Source organism: Vespula pensylvanica, chromosome 1 (assembly GCF_014466175.1).
Source record: "Vespula pensylvanica isolate Volc-1 chromosome 1, ASM1446617v1, whole genome shotgun sequence".
Lineage (NCBI taxonomy): Eukaryota > Metazoa > Arthropoda > Insecta > Hymenoptera > Vespidae > Vespula > Vespula pensylvanica.
The window spans coordinates 14,486,767-14,502,008 of NC_057685.1; the positions used below are offsets into that span (position 1 = coordinate 14,486,767).

Sequence of the window (15,242 nt, forward strand, 5' to 3'; positions counted from 1 at the left end):
AGCTGCGGAAGAAAGAGCACGTGCTAAAGAAGCTGCCTCACGAGCTGCTAAATCTGTAGATGATGCAAAAGATAAAACTATTGCTGGAGTTAAGGAGCTGAAAGACAAAACAGTAACAGGAGTGCAAGACGTGAAGGAGAAGACAGTAGTTGGTGTGAAAGATGCAAAAGATAAAACTGTAGCAGCCACGGAAGGGGTTAAAGAGAAAGTAGCAGTTAGTGTCAAAGATGCTAAAGAAAAAATAGTAACTGAAGCAAATGATATTACACAGAAGGCAGTAATTGGCGCAAAGGATGCAAAAGAAAAAACAGTGGAAGAAGTACAAGATGTCACAAAGAGAACAGCAGCTGGAGTAAAGGATATCAAAGATAAAGCAGCTCATGTAGTAGCAGACGCTGGCGACAAAATGATTTCTGGAGGAAAAAAAGCAGTTGATAAAGTAGAAACTGTGGCACATGGGGTTGCGGAAAAAGTAAAAGATGCAAAGGATGATGTAGCGAAAGAATTAAAAGAAGATGCCACAATTGTAAAGGGTGCACTTTCCAGTTCTGCTGATGCTGTAGTAGATGGCACGCAGTCAGCGAAAGATAAAGCTGACAAAGAAACGAAAAAAGCTAAAGAAAAAGCATCTGGATTTTTCTCGGGTATTTTTAAAGGAGCTAAACATACAGTTGATGATATTTCTGAAGATTTCAAAGAGTTTTTGGACAAGACAAAAGCCGAAGCCGTGGAAGACGAGGCACGTGCTAAAGAAGCTGCTTCACGAGCTGCTAAATCTGTTGATGATACAAAAGATAAAACTGTTACCGGTCTCAAAGATATAAAAGACAAGACATTAGCAGGAGTAGAAGTCGTTAAGCAGAAGGCAGTAGCTGATGCTAAGGATGCAAAAGATAAAATTGTTGCTACAACCCAAGACACTAAAGAAAATATAGTATCAAGCACTAAAGATGCTAAAGACAAAGCAATAAGTGGAGTGCACGATATTACAGATAAATCAGTAAAAAGTGTAAAAGATGTAAAAGAGAAAACAGTAGAAGGAATAAAAGATATCACCGAGAAAACTGCAGCTGACGTAAAAGATATCAAAAATAAAGCAGTTGCGGCAGTATCAGACACAGAAGAAGATGTTATTTCTGGTGGGAAAAAAGTAACATATAAAATAGAAACCACTACTCACGGAGTTACAGAAGGTGCAAAGGATGCTAAAGACACTGTAGCAAAAGAACTGAAGGATGACGCTGAAGTAGTCAAAAATTTATTTAGCACCAGTGCTGGTGCTGTTGTAGATGAAATACAATCCGCGAAAGATAAAACTGACAAGGAAAGTAAAAAAGCTAAAGAAAAAGCATCTGGATTTTTTTCGGGTATTTTTAAAGGTGCTAAGCAAACAGTTGACGATGCTTCTGAAGATGTAAAAGAGTTCTTGGACAAAACAAAAGCCGAAGCTGCAGAAGAAAAAGCACGTGCTAAAGAAGCTGCTTCACGAGCTGCTAAATCTGTAGAAGATGCAAAAGATAAAAGTCTTGCTGGAGTTAAAGACTTGAAGGACAAAACAGTAGCAGGAGTGCAAGACGTGAAGGAGAAGACAGTAGTTGGTGTGAAAGATGCAAAAGATAAAACTGTAGCAGCCACGGAAGATGTTAAAGAGAAAATAGCAATCGGCGTAAAAGATGCTAAAGAGAAAGTAGTAACTGAAGCACACGATATTACAGAGAAGGCAGTAATTGGCGCAAAGGATGCAAAAGAAAAAACAGTGGAAGGAGTACAAGATGTTCGAAAGAAGACAGTAGCTGGCGTAAAAGATGTCAAAGATAAAGCAGCCGATGTAGCAGCAGATGCAGGTGACAAAATAATTTCTGGTGGGAAAACAGCAGTTGATAAAGTAGAAACAGCAGCACATGGGGTTGCGGAAAAAGCAAAAGATGCAAAGGATAATGTAGCAAAAGAATTAAGAGAAGATGGCGCAGTTGTAAAGGATGTAGTTTCTAGTGGTGTTGATGCTGTTGCACACGGTGCACAATCAGTAAAAGAAAAGACTGCAAAAGAAACTAAAAAAGCTAAAGAGAAAACATCTGGATTTTTCTCAGGTATTTTTAAGGGAGCTAAGCATACAGTTGATGATGTTGCTGAAGATGTTAAAGAGTTTTTGGATAAAACAAAAGCAGAAGCTGCTGAAGAAGAGGCACATGCTAGAGGGGCTGCTTCCAAAGCTGTTACATCTGTAGAAGATGCAAAAGATAAGATTACTACTGATGTCAAGGATGTAAAAGATAAAACATTAGCAGAAGTGCAAGATGCTAAAGAGGAGACAGTAGCTGCTGTTAAAGATGCAAAGGAAAAAACTGTTGTAACAACACAAGATGTCAAAGAAAAAATAGTGTCTAGTACTAAAGATGCTAAAGGTAAAATAGTAGATGGTGTATATGATGTTACGAAGAAAGCAGAAACTGATATAAAAGACGTGGCAGACAAAACAGTAGAAGGAGCTATCGATCTAAAGAAGAAAACAGCAACTGACGTAAATGATATGAAAGATAAGGTTGCTTCATCGGCAACGGACGCAAGGGATCAAATTGTTTCAGATGGTAAGAAAGCCACTGGTAAAATAGAAATAGCCGCACATGGATTTGTGAATGGTGCACAAGATACGAAAGATACAATAGCAAAAGAATTAAAAGAAGATATGAAAGTAGTGAAAGGTGCAGTTACCAGTGGTGCTGATGCTATTGTGGACAGTACTAAAACACAAAAGGATAAAGCTACGAAAGAAACAAAGAAAACTAAGGACAAAGCAAGTGGATTCTTCTCGGGCATATTAAAGGGAGCTAAGCACGCTGTTGAAGATGTCTCTGAAGACATTAAGGAATTCTTTGAAGAAACAAAGGCCGAAGCTGCCGAAGAGGAAGCGCGTGCTAAAGAAGCTGCCTCACGAGCAGCGAAATCTGTTGATGATGCAAAGAATAAAGCTGTTGCTGATGTTAAACATGTAAAAGATAAAATGGTAGTAGAAGTACAAGATGCGAAATATAAAACAGTAGCTAGTGCAAAAGATGCAACAGATAAAACCTTAGTTGCAACGCAAGATATGAAAAATAAAACGCAAGAAGAAGTTCAAGATATAACAAAGAAAATAGTAGCAAATGTTACAGATGAAAAAGATAAAGCAACTTATGTAGCTGCGGAAGTAGGCGACAAAGTGATCTCTGGTGGAAAGAAAGCTGTTGATAAAGTAGAAACTGCAGCACATGGGGTCGCAGAAAAAGCAAAAGATGCAAAGGATGATGTAGCAAAAGAATTAAAAGAAGATGCCGCAGTTGTAAAGAGTGCATTTTCCACTAGTGTTGATACCGTTGTAGATGGAGCCCAATCAGCGAAAGATAAAGCTGAGAAAGAAACGAAAAAAGCTAAAGAGAAAGCATCTGGATTTTTCTCGGGTATTTTTAAAGGTGCTAAGCATACAGTCGATGATGCTTCAGAAGATTTAAAAGAATTCTTGGATAAAACAAAAGCGGAAGCTGCGGAAGAAAGAGCACGTGCTAAAGAAGCTGCCTCACAAGCTGCTAAATCGGCGGATGATGTAAAAGATAAAACTCTTGCTGGTGTTAAAGATTTGAAAGACAAAACAGTAGCAGGAGTAGAAGATGTAAAAGAAAAAACAGTAGCTGTTGTTACAGATGCAAAAGATATAACTGCTACTACAACACATGACGTCAAAGAAAAAATTGTATCTAGCACTAAAGATGCAAAAGACAAAGCAGTGATGGAAGGAAAGGATATTACCGAGAAAGCAGTAGCTGGTGTAAAGGATGCTAAAGACAAAACAGTGGAAAGAGCCCATATTCTTACAGAGACAACAGAAGCTGGATTAATAGATATAAAAAATAAAACTTCTGCGGTAGCTGCAAATGTAGGAGATAAAATTATATCTGGTGGAAAAAAAGCAACTGACAAAGTAGACATCACAGCTCACGTAGTTGCGGATGATGCGAAACACACGAAGGAAGCTGTAGCTAAAGAATTGAAAAAAGATGCTGAAGTTATGAAAGGTTCTTTAGTTTCAGCTGCTGATGCTGCTGCGGATAGCGCTCAGTCAGCCAAAGAAAAAACTACAAAAGAAACGAAAAAAGCAAAAGATAAAACATCTGGATTTTTTTCTGGTATAATTAAGGGAGCTAAACATGCAGTTGAAGATGTTTCCGAAGATGTTAAAGAATTCTTAGAAGACACGAAAGCTGAAGCTATAGAAGAAGAGGCGCGTGCTAAAGATGCTGCATCACGTACTGCTAAATCTGTAGATGATGCAAAGAATAAGACCGCTGCTGGAATTAAAGACATTAAAGACAAAACAGTAATTGGATTACGAGATGCGAAAGACAAGACAGTAGCTGTTGTTAAAGATGCAAAGGATAAAACTGTTGCTAAAACACAAGACGTTAAAGAGAAGTTAGTAACCAGTATAAAAGATTCAAAAGAAAAAACAGTTAATGGATCACAAGATGTTACAGAGAAAGTCATAGCTGGTGTGGGGGATGTAAAAGATAAAATTGCTTCTTCAAGTGCGGATGTAGAAGGTAAAATTGTTTCGGGTGGAAAAGTAGCTGCTGATAAAGTAAAAACCACAGCTCATGGAGTTGAAGATGATGCGAAGAATGCAAAAGATGCTGTAGCAAAAGAACTAAAGGAAGATACTGAAATTGTAAAGGGAACGCTTACCACTGGTGCTACTACTGTTGTAGACGGGGCTCAATCAGCAAAAGATAAAGCTGCAAAAGAAACTAAAAAGGCTAAAGAAAAAACGTCTGGATTTTTTTCCGGCATACTCAAGGGAGCTAAACATGCAGTAGAAGATGTCTCTGATGATTTTAAAGAGTTCTTAGAAGAAACGAAAGCTGAAGCTGCCGAAGAAGAGGCACGTGCTAAAAACGCAACATCACGAGTTACAAAATCTGTAGATAATGCAAAGGACAAAGCCACTACTGGTGTCAAAGATCTAACAAATAAAACAATAGCAGAAGTGCAGGATGCAAAAGAGAAAACAGCTGCTAGTGTGAAAGATGTAAAAGATAAAACTGTAGGCGCAACGCAAGATGTCAAAGAAAAAGTAGTGTCTGGTACTAAAGATACTAAAGATAAAATAATAATTGGTGCACAAGATATTACTGGAAAGGCAGTTGCTAGCGTTAAAGATTCTAAAGACAAAGCATTAACAGGTGCCCAAGATTTTACTGAAAAAACAGTAACTGGCATAAAGGACATAAAAGATAAAGCTTCTACGATAGCTACAGATGCAGGAGACAAAATATTGTCGAGTGGAAAAATAGTAGCTGATAAAGTAGCAATCACAGCTCATGGAGTTTCGGAAGAGGCGAAGGATACCAAGGATGCTGTTGCAAAAGAATTAACAGAAGATACTGCAGTTGTAAAGAGCGCACTTTCCACTAGTGTTGATGCTGTTGCTGATGGTGCCCAATCAGCGAAAGAAAAAGCTGCGAAAGAAACTAAAAAAGCTAAAGAAAAAACATCTGGATTTTTCTCAGGTATTTTTAAAGGAGCTAAACACACAGTTGATGATGTTTCGGAAGATGTTAAGGAATTTTTGGATAAGACGAAAGCTGAAGCTGCGGAAGAAGAGGCACGTGCTAGAGAAGCTGCTTCACGAGCTGCTAAATCTATAGATGAAGCGAAAGACAAGACTACCGCTAGTATAAAAGATGTACAAGATAAGACAGTAGCAGGAGCACAAGATGCTAAGGAAAAGACAGTAGCTGTTGTTAAAGATGCAAAGGATAGAACTATTGCTACAACCCAAGATGTCAAAGAAAATATAGTGGCTATCACTAAAGATGTTAAAGACAAAGTAGTAGGTGAAACTCGTGATATTACGGAAAAAACAGTAATTGGTGTAAAGGATGCAAAAGATAAAACAGTGGAAGGAGTCCAAGATCTTACAAAAAGGACAACAGCTGGCGTTAAGGATGTCAAAGATAAAGCTGCTCTTACAGTTTCAGATGCAAGAGATAAAATTGTTTCTGGTGGAGAGAAAACTGCTGATAAAATTGAAATCACAGCTCGTGGAGTTATGGATGGTTCGAAAGATACTATAGGGAAAAAACTTAAAGAAGATGTAGAAGTTGTAAAGGGTTCATTAGTTTCCGCTGCTGATGTTGTTGCGGATGACGCTCAGTCAGCAAAAGATAAAACTGTAAAAGAAACTAAAAAAGCAAAAGATAAAGCATCTGGATTTTTTGCAGGTATAATTAAGGGAGCTAAGCACGTAGTTGAAGATGTTTCTGAAGATGTTAAAGAGTTCTTAGAAGAAACGAAAGCTGAAGCTGCCGAAGAAGAAGTACGTGCTAAGGAAGCTGCTGCACGTGCGGCTAAGACTGTAGATGACGCAAAGGATAAAACTGTTACAGGTGTAAAAGATTTAGAGAAAAAAGCAGTGTCAGGAGTACACGATGTTAAACAAAAGATCGTCTCCAGTGTTACAGATGCAAAAGATAAAAGTTCTGCTAAATTAGAGGGCATTAATAAGAAGATTACTGCAGGTGCGGCTGATGCTACAGTTATTGCAGTAGAAGGTACACAGTTTGTTGCCGAACAAGCTGTTGGTGGCATGAAAGATACGAAGGATAAATCTATCGCTACGGTTAAAGATATTAAAGCAAAAACTGAATCAAAAGTATCTGATATCACACAGAGTGCAGACAACGTTACAGTTTCTACAGGTGAAAAGATTTTCTCTACTGGAAAGCAAATATCTGATAAGATAGATTTGGCAGCTCGTGGACTTGTTGAAGACGCGAAAGATGCGAAGGGAACAGTTTCCGAAGAAATAAAAGAAAAAGTACGATCTAGTAAAGAAACACTTGCAACTGGTAGTAGTGCTATTGCTGGCAGTACTCAAACAGCAAAAGAAAAAACTTCTAAGGAGGCAAAGAAGATTAAAGAGAAAGGATCTGGATTCCTATCTGGTATATTTAAAAGTGCTAAGCATGCAAAGGAAGACGTTACTGATGACGTGAAAGAATTCTTTGAAGAAACCAAAAACGAAGCTGTAGCCGAAGAGGCACGAGCTAAAGAAGCTGCAGCACATTCAGTCAAAGTTGCAAAAGACTTAAAAGATAAAACTGTAGATGTTATTGACGATACTAAAACAAAGGCAGAGTCCAAAGTATCTGGCATTGCACGCAAAATTACTAGTGTCACTTCTTCTGGAAATAATTACCCTCCTAGTGAATCTGAAGATAATCGAAAAATTAATGAAAAATTCGGAGGTATAACGACCACAGTTATTAGTAGTGAAATAATTTCTCCTACACAAGGAGTTTCTGCACCATTTTCAGAAGTTTCTACGTTTGGAGTCTATCCAAAATCTGATGTGAATACAGTTAGTTCCGTTGTTAGCAGTGATCAGGATTTGGTATCACGAGATAGATCGAAAAAGATTTCGCGCATTCCACAACGTGTTAGTACTTCTCCGGATGACAGAACTGAACAACTAAGTACAAATTTGGGTTCAGGTAGGGTAGTTGTGATATCTAGTGAATTAGAGCACCTTGAACCTCACACAAGACAATCCGTCACCACAGTCGTTACAAAGTCTGTGCGGACGGCAGCAACACCACCACCCAGTCTCGCCGAGTTCACTGACAGTAGAATCGAAGGTATCTTGCAATAATTGCGTTATTCAAATTACATTCCAGCTGTGTGTAACATAATTAATTATGTTGTTGCTTTTCTCTGTAACTTCAGTTTTAATAGTTATACAAAAACGTGCAAACTAGTTGTGCACTTTCATTATTTATAATCAATTCTAACCTTCTAATCTAAATCACTTTCAGTCCACTAATGTTACCAACTTGTTGTTTATAGGTAATACATTCGTACGAAAAAATATAGAGAGGAGAGTGGAATGATCATTTCTACGTTATTTCAGATTATACACGCTAAATAATAATCTTCTTACGCATATATTTATTGCTAATTTGATTAACTATATTTCTATCGAAATTTGTATCAGTTTATAATCTGAACCGAAGAATACTTTGGGGTACGAATGTGTTCGAAAGATACTTGATTGGTGAAGATGTATAACAAAGTCCGCGTTTTTATTTATTATGCTGAAGTCCGTATATTTTTCTTGTTTGAATATTTATTTAATGCATGTTTCCAGGTTTTCAATACAATAAGTTATATTATTGTCGACTGTTATCACACCATAGAAAATAATTTTTCATATTTTTTAAGTGTAACAGATTTTATTTGCAACTCCTTATTTTTCTTTTTGTAAAAGTATATAACATAAAATTCACATACTTTTTATTCCGTAATTTATTTCATTGGATTAACAGGACACCACAACTATAGAGAAGCATGAGCAAGGTATACCATGCAGGGAAACATCATTCATCTAATCTTTGTTACTTCATTGCTTTTTATGTTAATTTTATCTATATGTCAATATTTAAGTAACATTTCTGGTTTTACAGATGTAACAGAGGAAGCTGCAAGACGAGCACAAAACCTAGTTCAACAAACATATTCTGTGACAAAACCAGGTAAAGTGGAAGTAACAGAAACGCAATAATCATGAACACAAATCACAGGTCAAAAATCTATGTATTAGCAAATTCTATTTTGGTGCCCTCATTTATATTTAGCTTTATCTTCCATAGTTAGCACCTGCCGACGCTTTCACACTAACGGATACTGTGCGCATGTTTCTTACTAAATATTTACCAGTATTTGCCAAGAATATACATACATGTAAATTTAAAAAACACATTGCTGTAATTTAGATACTGTAGTGGTTTATATGGAACGAGAATTTGGAAATGGCAATATATTGAGAACAAATGTGGTTTACGATTTCTATGGTTTATAATAGTTCATTTTATAAATGTATAATACATTATAAAACGTTTCGACTCGATTACATTAGCAATATTTGTTAAAAGAATCTTACACGTTCCTTACAACAAAGATGCCCTTATATAAGAATAATTCAAATTACTTTTCCTACTTCCTTCTTTATCATAATTAATTGGTAATTATTATATCGATTAAGTCTTTTATAAACACAAACAATTTTTAATATATTAAAACATTCGAGATTAAATTTGTAATGGTCCGTTTTAGTAAGATTCAAGCGTCACAATTAGACACTGTTTAATGAGTGTTTTTTTTTATAAACAAACTAATCCTGTTCCAGTATTGATACTAACTAAACTTACCGTAGAAGTGCGACGTACACACCCACGTACATGCGGAAAGAATGCGCGTGAGCGTGCGTGTGTGCGCGTGCGCCTGTTAGTGGGTATGCGCGTACACACGCATATGAATGTCAAGCAGACACGCTGAATCTTTATGTCCAACTCCCAAAGTTGGATTAAAGTGATCAATTTTTAGTGTGTATCAATGTGCTTTATGTCCTTGTTCCTGTTCTTGTCCATGTCCTTTTGGATGGGTCAGGGCATGATTCGGCTGAGATTGATGGGACTGTAGAGAGGCATGCTACTTCTGCTCCAACAAAGCAACCTGTTCCCGCCCCACGTCATTTCACCACCAAGTCGTCCGCCAAAGCCGATTTTCGTCTAGATTTTGGAGACGCCTCACGAACATCACATGGTCTTAAAATTAAGAAACCATTCGAATGTTCCCCCGAATCTCCAGAAAAAAGCAGTCCAAAATCAAAGATTCCTGTGAAAATAAAGAAACAGATCGAAGACGAAGAGAGTGTAATTAATAAAACTATAGAATCAGATATTCGTGGTCGATCAAAAATGGAATCTCATATTCCTTTACCAAGATCAGCCGATGTAGTACGTATTACGAAGGATGAATTGTTAGGCAAAGATCATTCGATCCGTTCGCAATCGGATACTGGTCACCCTATTGATAAAGATAAAGATATTATAGAGACTGAACATTTGATGAAGGGAAGCATCGAAACGAGTGATACAACCATAGATACGTATCCATCAAAAATATTTGAGTCTGATAAAACTTATACTACAGTAACAACGATCGTGTCTTCCTCGGATCAAGCGATCGATCCTGATAAGTTAAACGAACTTATGCAAATGGATGAAGTTTTGAAGACAGTTAAAACTGTAACTACTTCTACATTTGAAATAACAGATTCAGAATATCCTACGGAAATTGTTAAGAGGAAAACTACTAGAATCACAGAAGTTTTGCCTGATTTGAAAGGCGTCGGTGTTTACGAAGATGAACCCAATATAGGATTAAATGCAAGTAACAGTAACCAGAGTATTAAAACGAACGAAGATGGAACGTTTATAGAAAGAGTGACTACAATAAGGCAATTTACTGGACCTTCTTATTCGGAAAAATTAAATCAATCGATGTTAGAATCGATGAGAACTGGTGATGATCGATCGGATGATCCATTTTTTTCTTCGGACCTGAAGACATCGGAATGCGAGATTGATAGAAGTTATATGAAAGCAGGAAAATCAGAAAGCGATGAACGAGACACATGGACGCAAGCCGGAGTGGCAGAATATTCGTCCATTAATAATTCCGAGCAATGGGAGACGCAGCTCTCTTTAGACACATCACCTGGTTCTGGTAATGGTGATATTTATACAAAGAACGATAGTTCGCGACACGAATTGAACAGCGATACAGATAGTGACGGTTCTCCTCGGCCAAGAAGAAGATCCCCGTGCAAGAGACGTACTTTGGGCAGTTCTAGCGGGTCGGACGTAGCACTGCACGAAGGTGCGGAACTGTCCCCATTGGAGGACGACCAAGGTACCGCACTCACAGCTAACCTTCTAAGTAAGCAATGTACGAATCCCGCTAACCAGTTACCTCGGATACGTAATTGCGTCCGTACATAGAGTATTTTTTATATATCGATATGCTTTCTTTTTCATTTGCTTTTCTTTCGCATGTACACGCAATCTCGCACAGGCCTCAAATTCCAACACTGGAACGTAGCTGCGTTCGTAGTTCGTTCTAATTTCAACGGTTCACTCTTCTACGGGATGAAATTGTAACTGGCATATTGGGACTCTTTATCCCTTCGAATCTTTTAAGGCGATTTTCGACATTTTCTCTAATTTGATCTCTTCTTCGAAATCCATATACTGTACATATGTTAACATTCGGTTAGTTACAATCTTCTTTTCAGAAGAGAATCGAGTTGGTGCGACACCTGCAGCAACGCTTCTATTACTTTTCTTTCTGATCTTGAAGTAGTATATGTGCGCGCACTGGTCAGCAATGTCTGGGAACTGCATGACATTAAGATCTCTACGGTGTCTTTTAATTTGATGCATTCGTACGAGGTGTAGGGCCGGTATTCTGTATTTGTATGGTGCAAATCTAAGTGATTGGTTGCAAAGAAAAACAAAGCTTGTGTACCAGGATCACAAACTTATATACGTGTGTGGCTCCTAAATTACATATTAGGGGTAAAATATGCGTCCTACGGTGTACTGCTCGGATTAACGTGCTTCGTTATTTGGAGATGTTATCGGTGAAAAAAGATTTTGCCTTCCTACCGTTGGTCTTTGCTGCGAAATGGACGAATTTGTCATGAGGGGCTTCTGGGGCTAATGTATTATCATTGAAACTCACTTGCAATAAGACGTGTCTGTACATTCAATTTCGTGCTCTTGTTATTAGTATAATGAAATGGCAAGTACATTCGAATAACTTAGATATTTCGACACATTTTATTATTCATATTTATTTTATAATTCACATTTTACATTCAAAGGAAATCGAAAATTTCATTATTCATTCGGAACAGGTGGATCAGTTTTTGTATCTTTTTTTTTTTGTTGTTGTTTAATAAACATAATACTTAACAAAGAGACTTAACACGTGAATAATTCGTGTGCAAAGCTTTCAGTTTCATTAAACGATCAAATGATGATCAACTATCTTCTAAACGAATTATCGGTCTATGTCGATTACATTTCATTGATGTAATTGTTTCATCGCAAAAAGATTTTTTCCATAATTTGGAAGAGCGAAAAGATTCGTTGTGTTGTGATTTACACTATACTCGCCTGCTGTTTCTTCATACTAATTATACGGCAAGGAGACGTCATGAAATTAAAAAAAAAAGCAATTGCACGAAGTCCATAAGCTTGAAAGAAATTTTACGAAAGGCATAATCTTTAAGTGACAGAAACAGACAGTACGGTACGATCAGTTTGCTCGAGCATGCAGTGCAGTGTGATAAAGACGAAGCCTAGGACGAAGACTACCGGTAGGACGAGCTGTGCTTGTTGGATGAGCGCAGCAGCTGCTGTATTGATGGTCCTACTAGCACTTTTACTTACCGTGGAGCCACGTACATTCCAACGTGCCATCTACACTCTCTCTAACAATATCCCGAGGCAAGCTGGGTACGATTACCCTTCATTTTATTCTTCTCTATAAAGTAACCACTCAGATCGAGCTTTAATCTGTAATATAAAATGAAAGTCGATACGCATATAAGAGAAATTAAAAACTTCAATGCGCGAAACATCTTTAACAATAAAAAAAATTTCGTATCAGTGAGCATTCCGTATCAAAAGCGTATGAAATGAACGACTTGACATTCTATCCCAACTGAAGGTATCTAATTAGCTCGTAATTAGATAACACCTTGCTACAATGAGATTTCGGTTCCCATTGATTCGTGTTTTTTTCTACACAAGCTTACAGTTTGTCAGATTACAATGTGTTCGACTTAATTCATAGAAAAATTTATGTAGTCATATTTTAAAATATGTACATACATTCTTTCTGTTTAGAACTAATATGTAATTACATCAATAGCGAGTTTAATCTTTAGCAATGTCGATAATCGACTGGCATTTCCAAATCTGACGAATTTATCGCAGTTATCGTTTCACGACAATACTTGTCCCCCGTAAAATCTGTGACTTATATATGCTCATTTTCGATAAGATTAGTTTTGAACTAATTGCGACGATCGTTCCAATTGATTGATACCAGATTTCTCTTTCTATTAATTGTAAGAAAAAAGTCTTCTTCGATATTTCAAGTCATTGTCCTCCTGTAGGATTCAATCTTCATTTTTCTCAATAAACCAACACTTGGTAACAAAGGCTTTTTACATATTTCCAACATTTTCTCGATATTTGAAATATGCTTAACTAAGTACTTACAAGTTCTTTTGAATTTTCGCTTTGTGCTAAGATCCGCCAAATCATCGATCATTTTTGTCTCTTTATACTAATGCATGTTTTCGACTTCTTCATATATCTAACAGCTGTTGATTGGGATATTTTCTGTCCCTTAAGGTGTTCACAAAAAAAAAGATACAGTTATTTCTACTTCTTTTCTATTGTTATCCTGCAAGAATTAAAAGTGAAACAAGAAAAAGCAAGGAAGAAGGAATTAGCTGTTATCAATTGTAAATTAGGCCGAACACGTCATTATCGGACAAACTGGTATATTCTCCTAGTCCTAACAACATTATCCGATCGAAGGGACATTAGAAAATTTTCGAGCAAATGATAATACGTCACCGTCTAAACTTTCCCTAAATGCAGAAAAATCTCGGTGGTTTTCAGGCAAAGTTTCTACATCATTTATTTCGATGAATGGCTTGCTGTTTCGTAGGTACCGACGCGTTTATTGTTTTATTGTTCAGGGACGCGTCGGACCTTTTTGATTATTCGGCCAGTCAGTCATCGTGTCTGGAAAATGCCCGTCGTTGCATATTCTATTCCTATCATGACCATAAAACTTATTTACAAACATACATATACAAAACATGCAAAGATACATACATACATACATATAATACAATTTAACCGACACAGGTGTATCCTCTACAATGATATTCTACAATTTACATGCATTGAACAGGTAACTTTGATTCTTAAGACAGGTGCATGGAGGAGTAAAGTCTTGAGTATAGAAAGATATGCAAGCTTTCTTTTTCTCATATTTGCCGTCTACCTAAACGAAGTATCAACTGTTTTTGCATGATTTTTTATTATTAGCACTATTTCGCATGACATTGCCTATCACTACTTTGAACGTTATATTCCCGTAGCATTTGATAGTTATGTGTAGTCTGTGTAAAAGGCAGACAATTAATAATATGTTATTTTCATGCGTTTATCAGCTAGTGCACGTACACATTGAGAGAAGTTCGATACATCATTCTTAAGCATCCTTTAGTTCTTTTACCCTTCTAGCTCTTCTGACAATAAGCCACGCAAGATAAAGCTAAAGTGTAGAGGGACCAACAATCGTGTTTTTAGTCACGTTAGGATTGTTAGGCGAATAGTCATGTAAGTAAGCCTTTATTTGTGTATATAGTATATACAATAAATATATATATACACACATATATATATAGGTATATACATATGAAAATTATAAAATTGCCCGTCATAAAATACTATACATTAGCAGATCGTCCGAGACCCTTGACAATTAACTTTATTATCTACCGAAAGAAGTGAGTTTTAGCGTGACAACTAATTTAACTTTTCTTTTTTCGATAGCGCAGCTACCGAACGCTATACAATCTGCATATTTCAAATGAAAAATCCTAAGCTTGTAGAAATGCACATTTCCTTTGCTAAGTATAGCTAATATAAAGCTTGCAATATAATACTCCAGTATTATTTGACCGTTCGTCTAACAATACTAACTAAGTAGTTAGTACGTGCTACTTAAAAATTTTTGATTAGTATTCAGAACGTATGAGATACAATTAAAAAAAAGTTTAAGAAAAGAGTTAAAAAAGAAAAAGGAAAGAAAAGAAAAAGAATATTTCCATTGGTCGACAATAGTAAGTAATAAAATGTTTTTATGAAAGAGCAATAAAAAATACTTGAAGTATAGAAAGAGTACCAATGAAGAAAGACACTCAACTATTTTTTAAGACGATATCAGATGATAAATATTTTTATTACGTGGTGCAGATGTAATCAGATCTTGAGATCTCGCACATTGCACGAAATTATTTAATAGTAGCATTGAAATGAAACGGGATCATCGACTTAATTTCTAGCAGTATATAATTTCTATTGATGTACTCGATGTTCTTGCTTCAGTTCAACCGATGAAAACTCCTATTAGATTGTATTGTAAAATATACATACATATATTTTGATTGTACTGATAATATTGAGTACTCGTATCTCTTACAACTAACTGCTAAATGCTTTATTCGGCAGCTTTTATCGGCGCTTCACACGAGCTCGCTGCGTGCAGCACAGTTA

The 15,242-nt window shown here is 36.6% G+C and overlaps 1 protein-coding gene across 1 annotated transcript in view; it reads left to right on the plus strand.

Annotated features, from left to right (window-relative positions):
• The window catches only part of LOC122633334 (microtubule-associated protein futsch-like), a 65,023-nt gene that overhangs the window by 47,215 nt on the left and 2,566 nt on the right, over positions 1-15,242 (plus strand). The window contains exons 35-37 of the mRNA XM_043821123.1: positions 3-7,670; positions 8,496-8,564; positions 9,478-10,812. Coding sequence (XP_043677058.1) covers positions 3-7,670; positions 8,496-8,564; positions 9,478-10,812 — 9,072 coding nt within the window. The remainder of the gene's footprint in view (positions 1-2; positions 7,671-8,495; positions 8,565-9,477; positions 10,813-15,242) is intronic.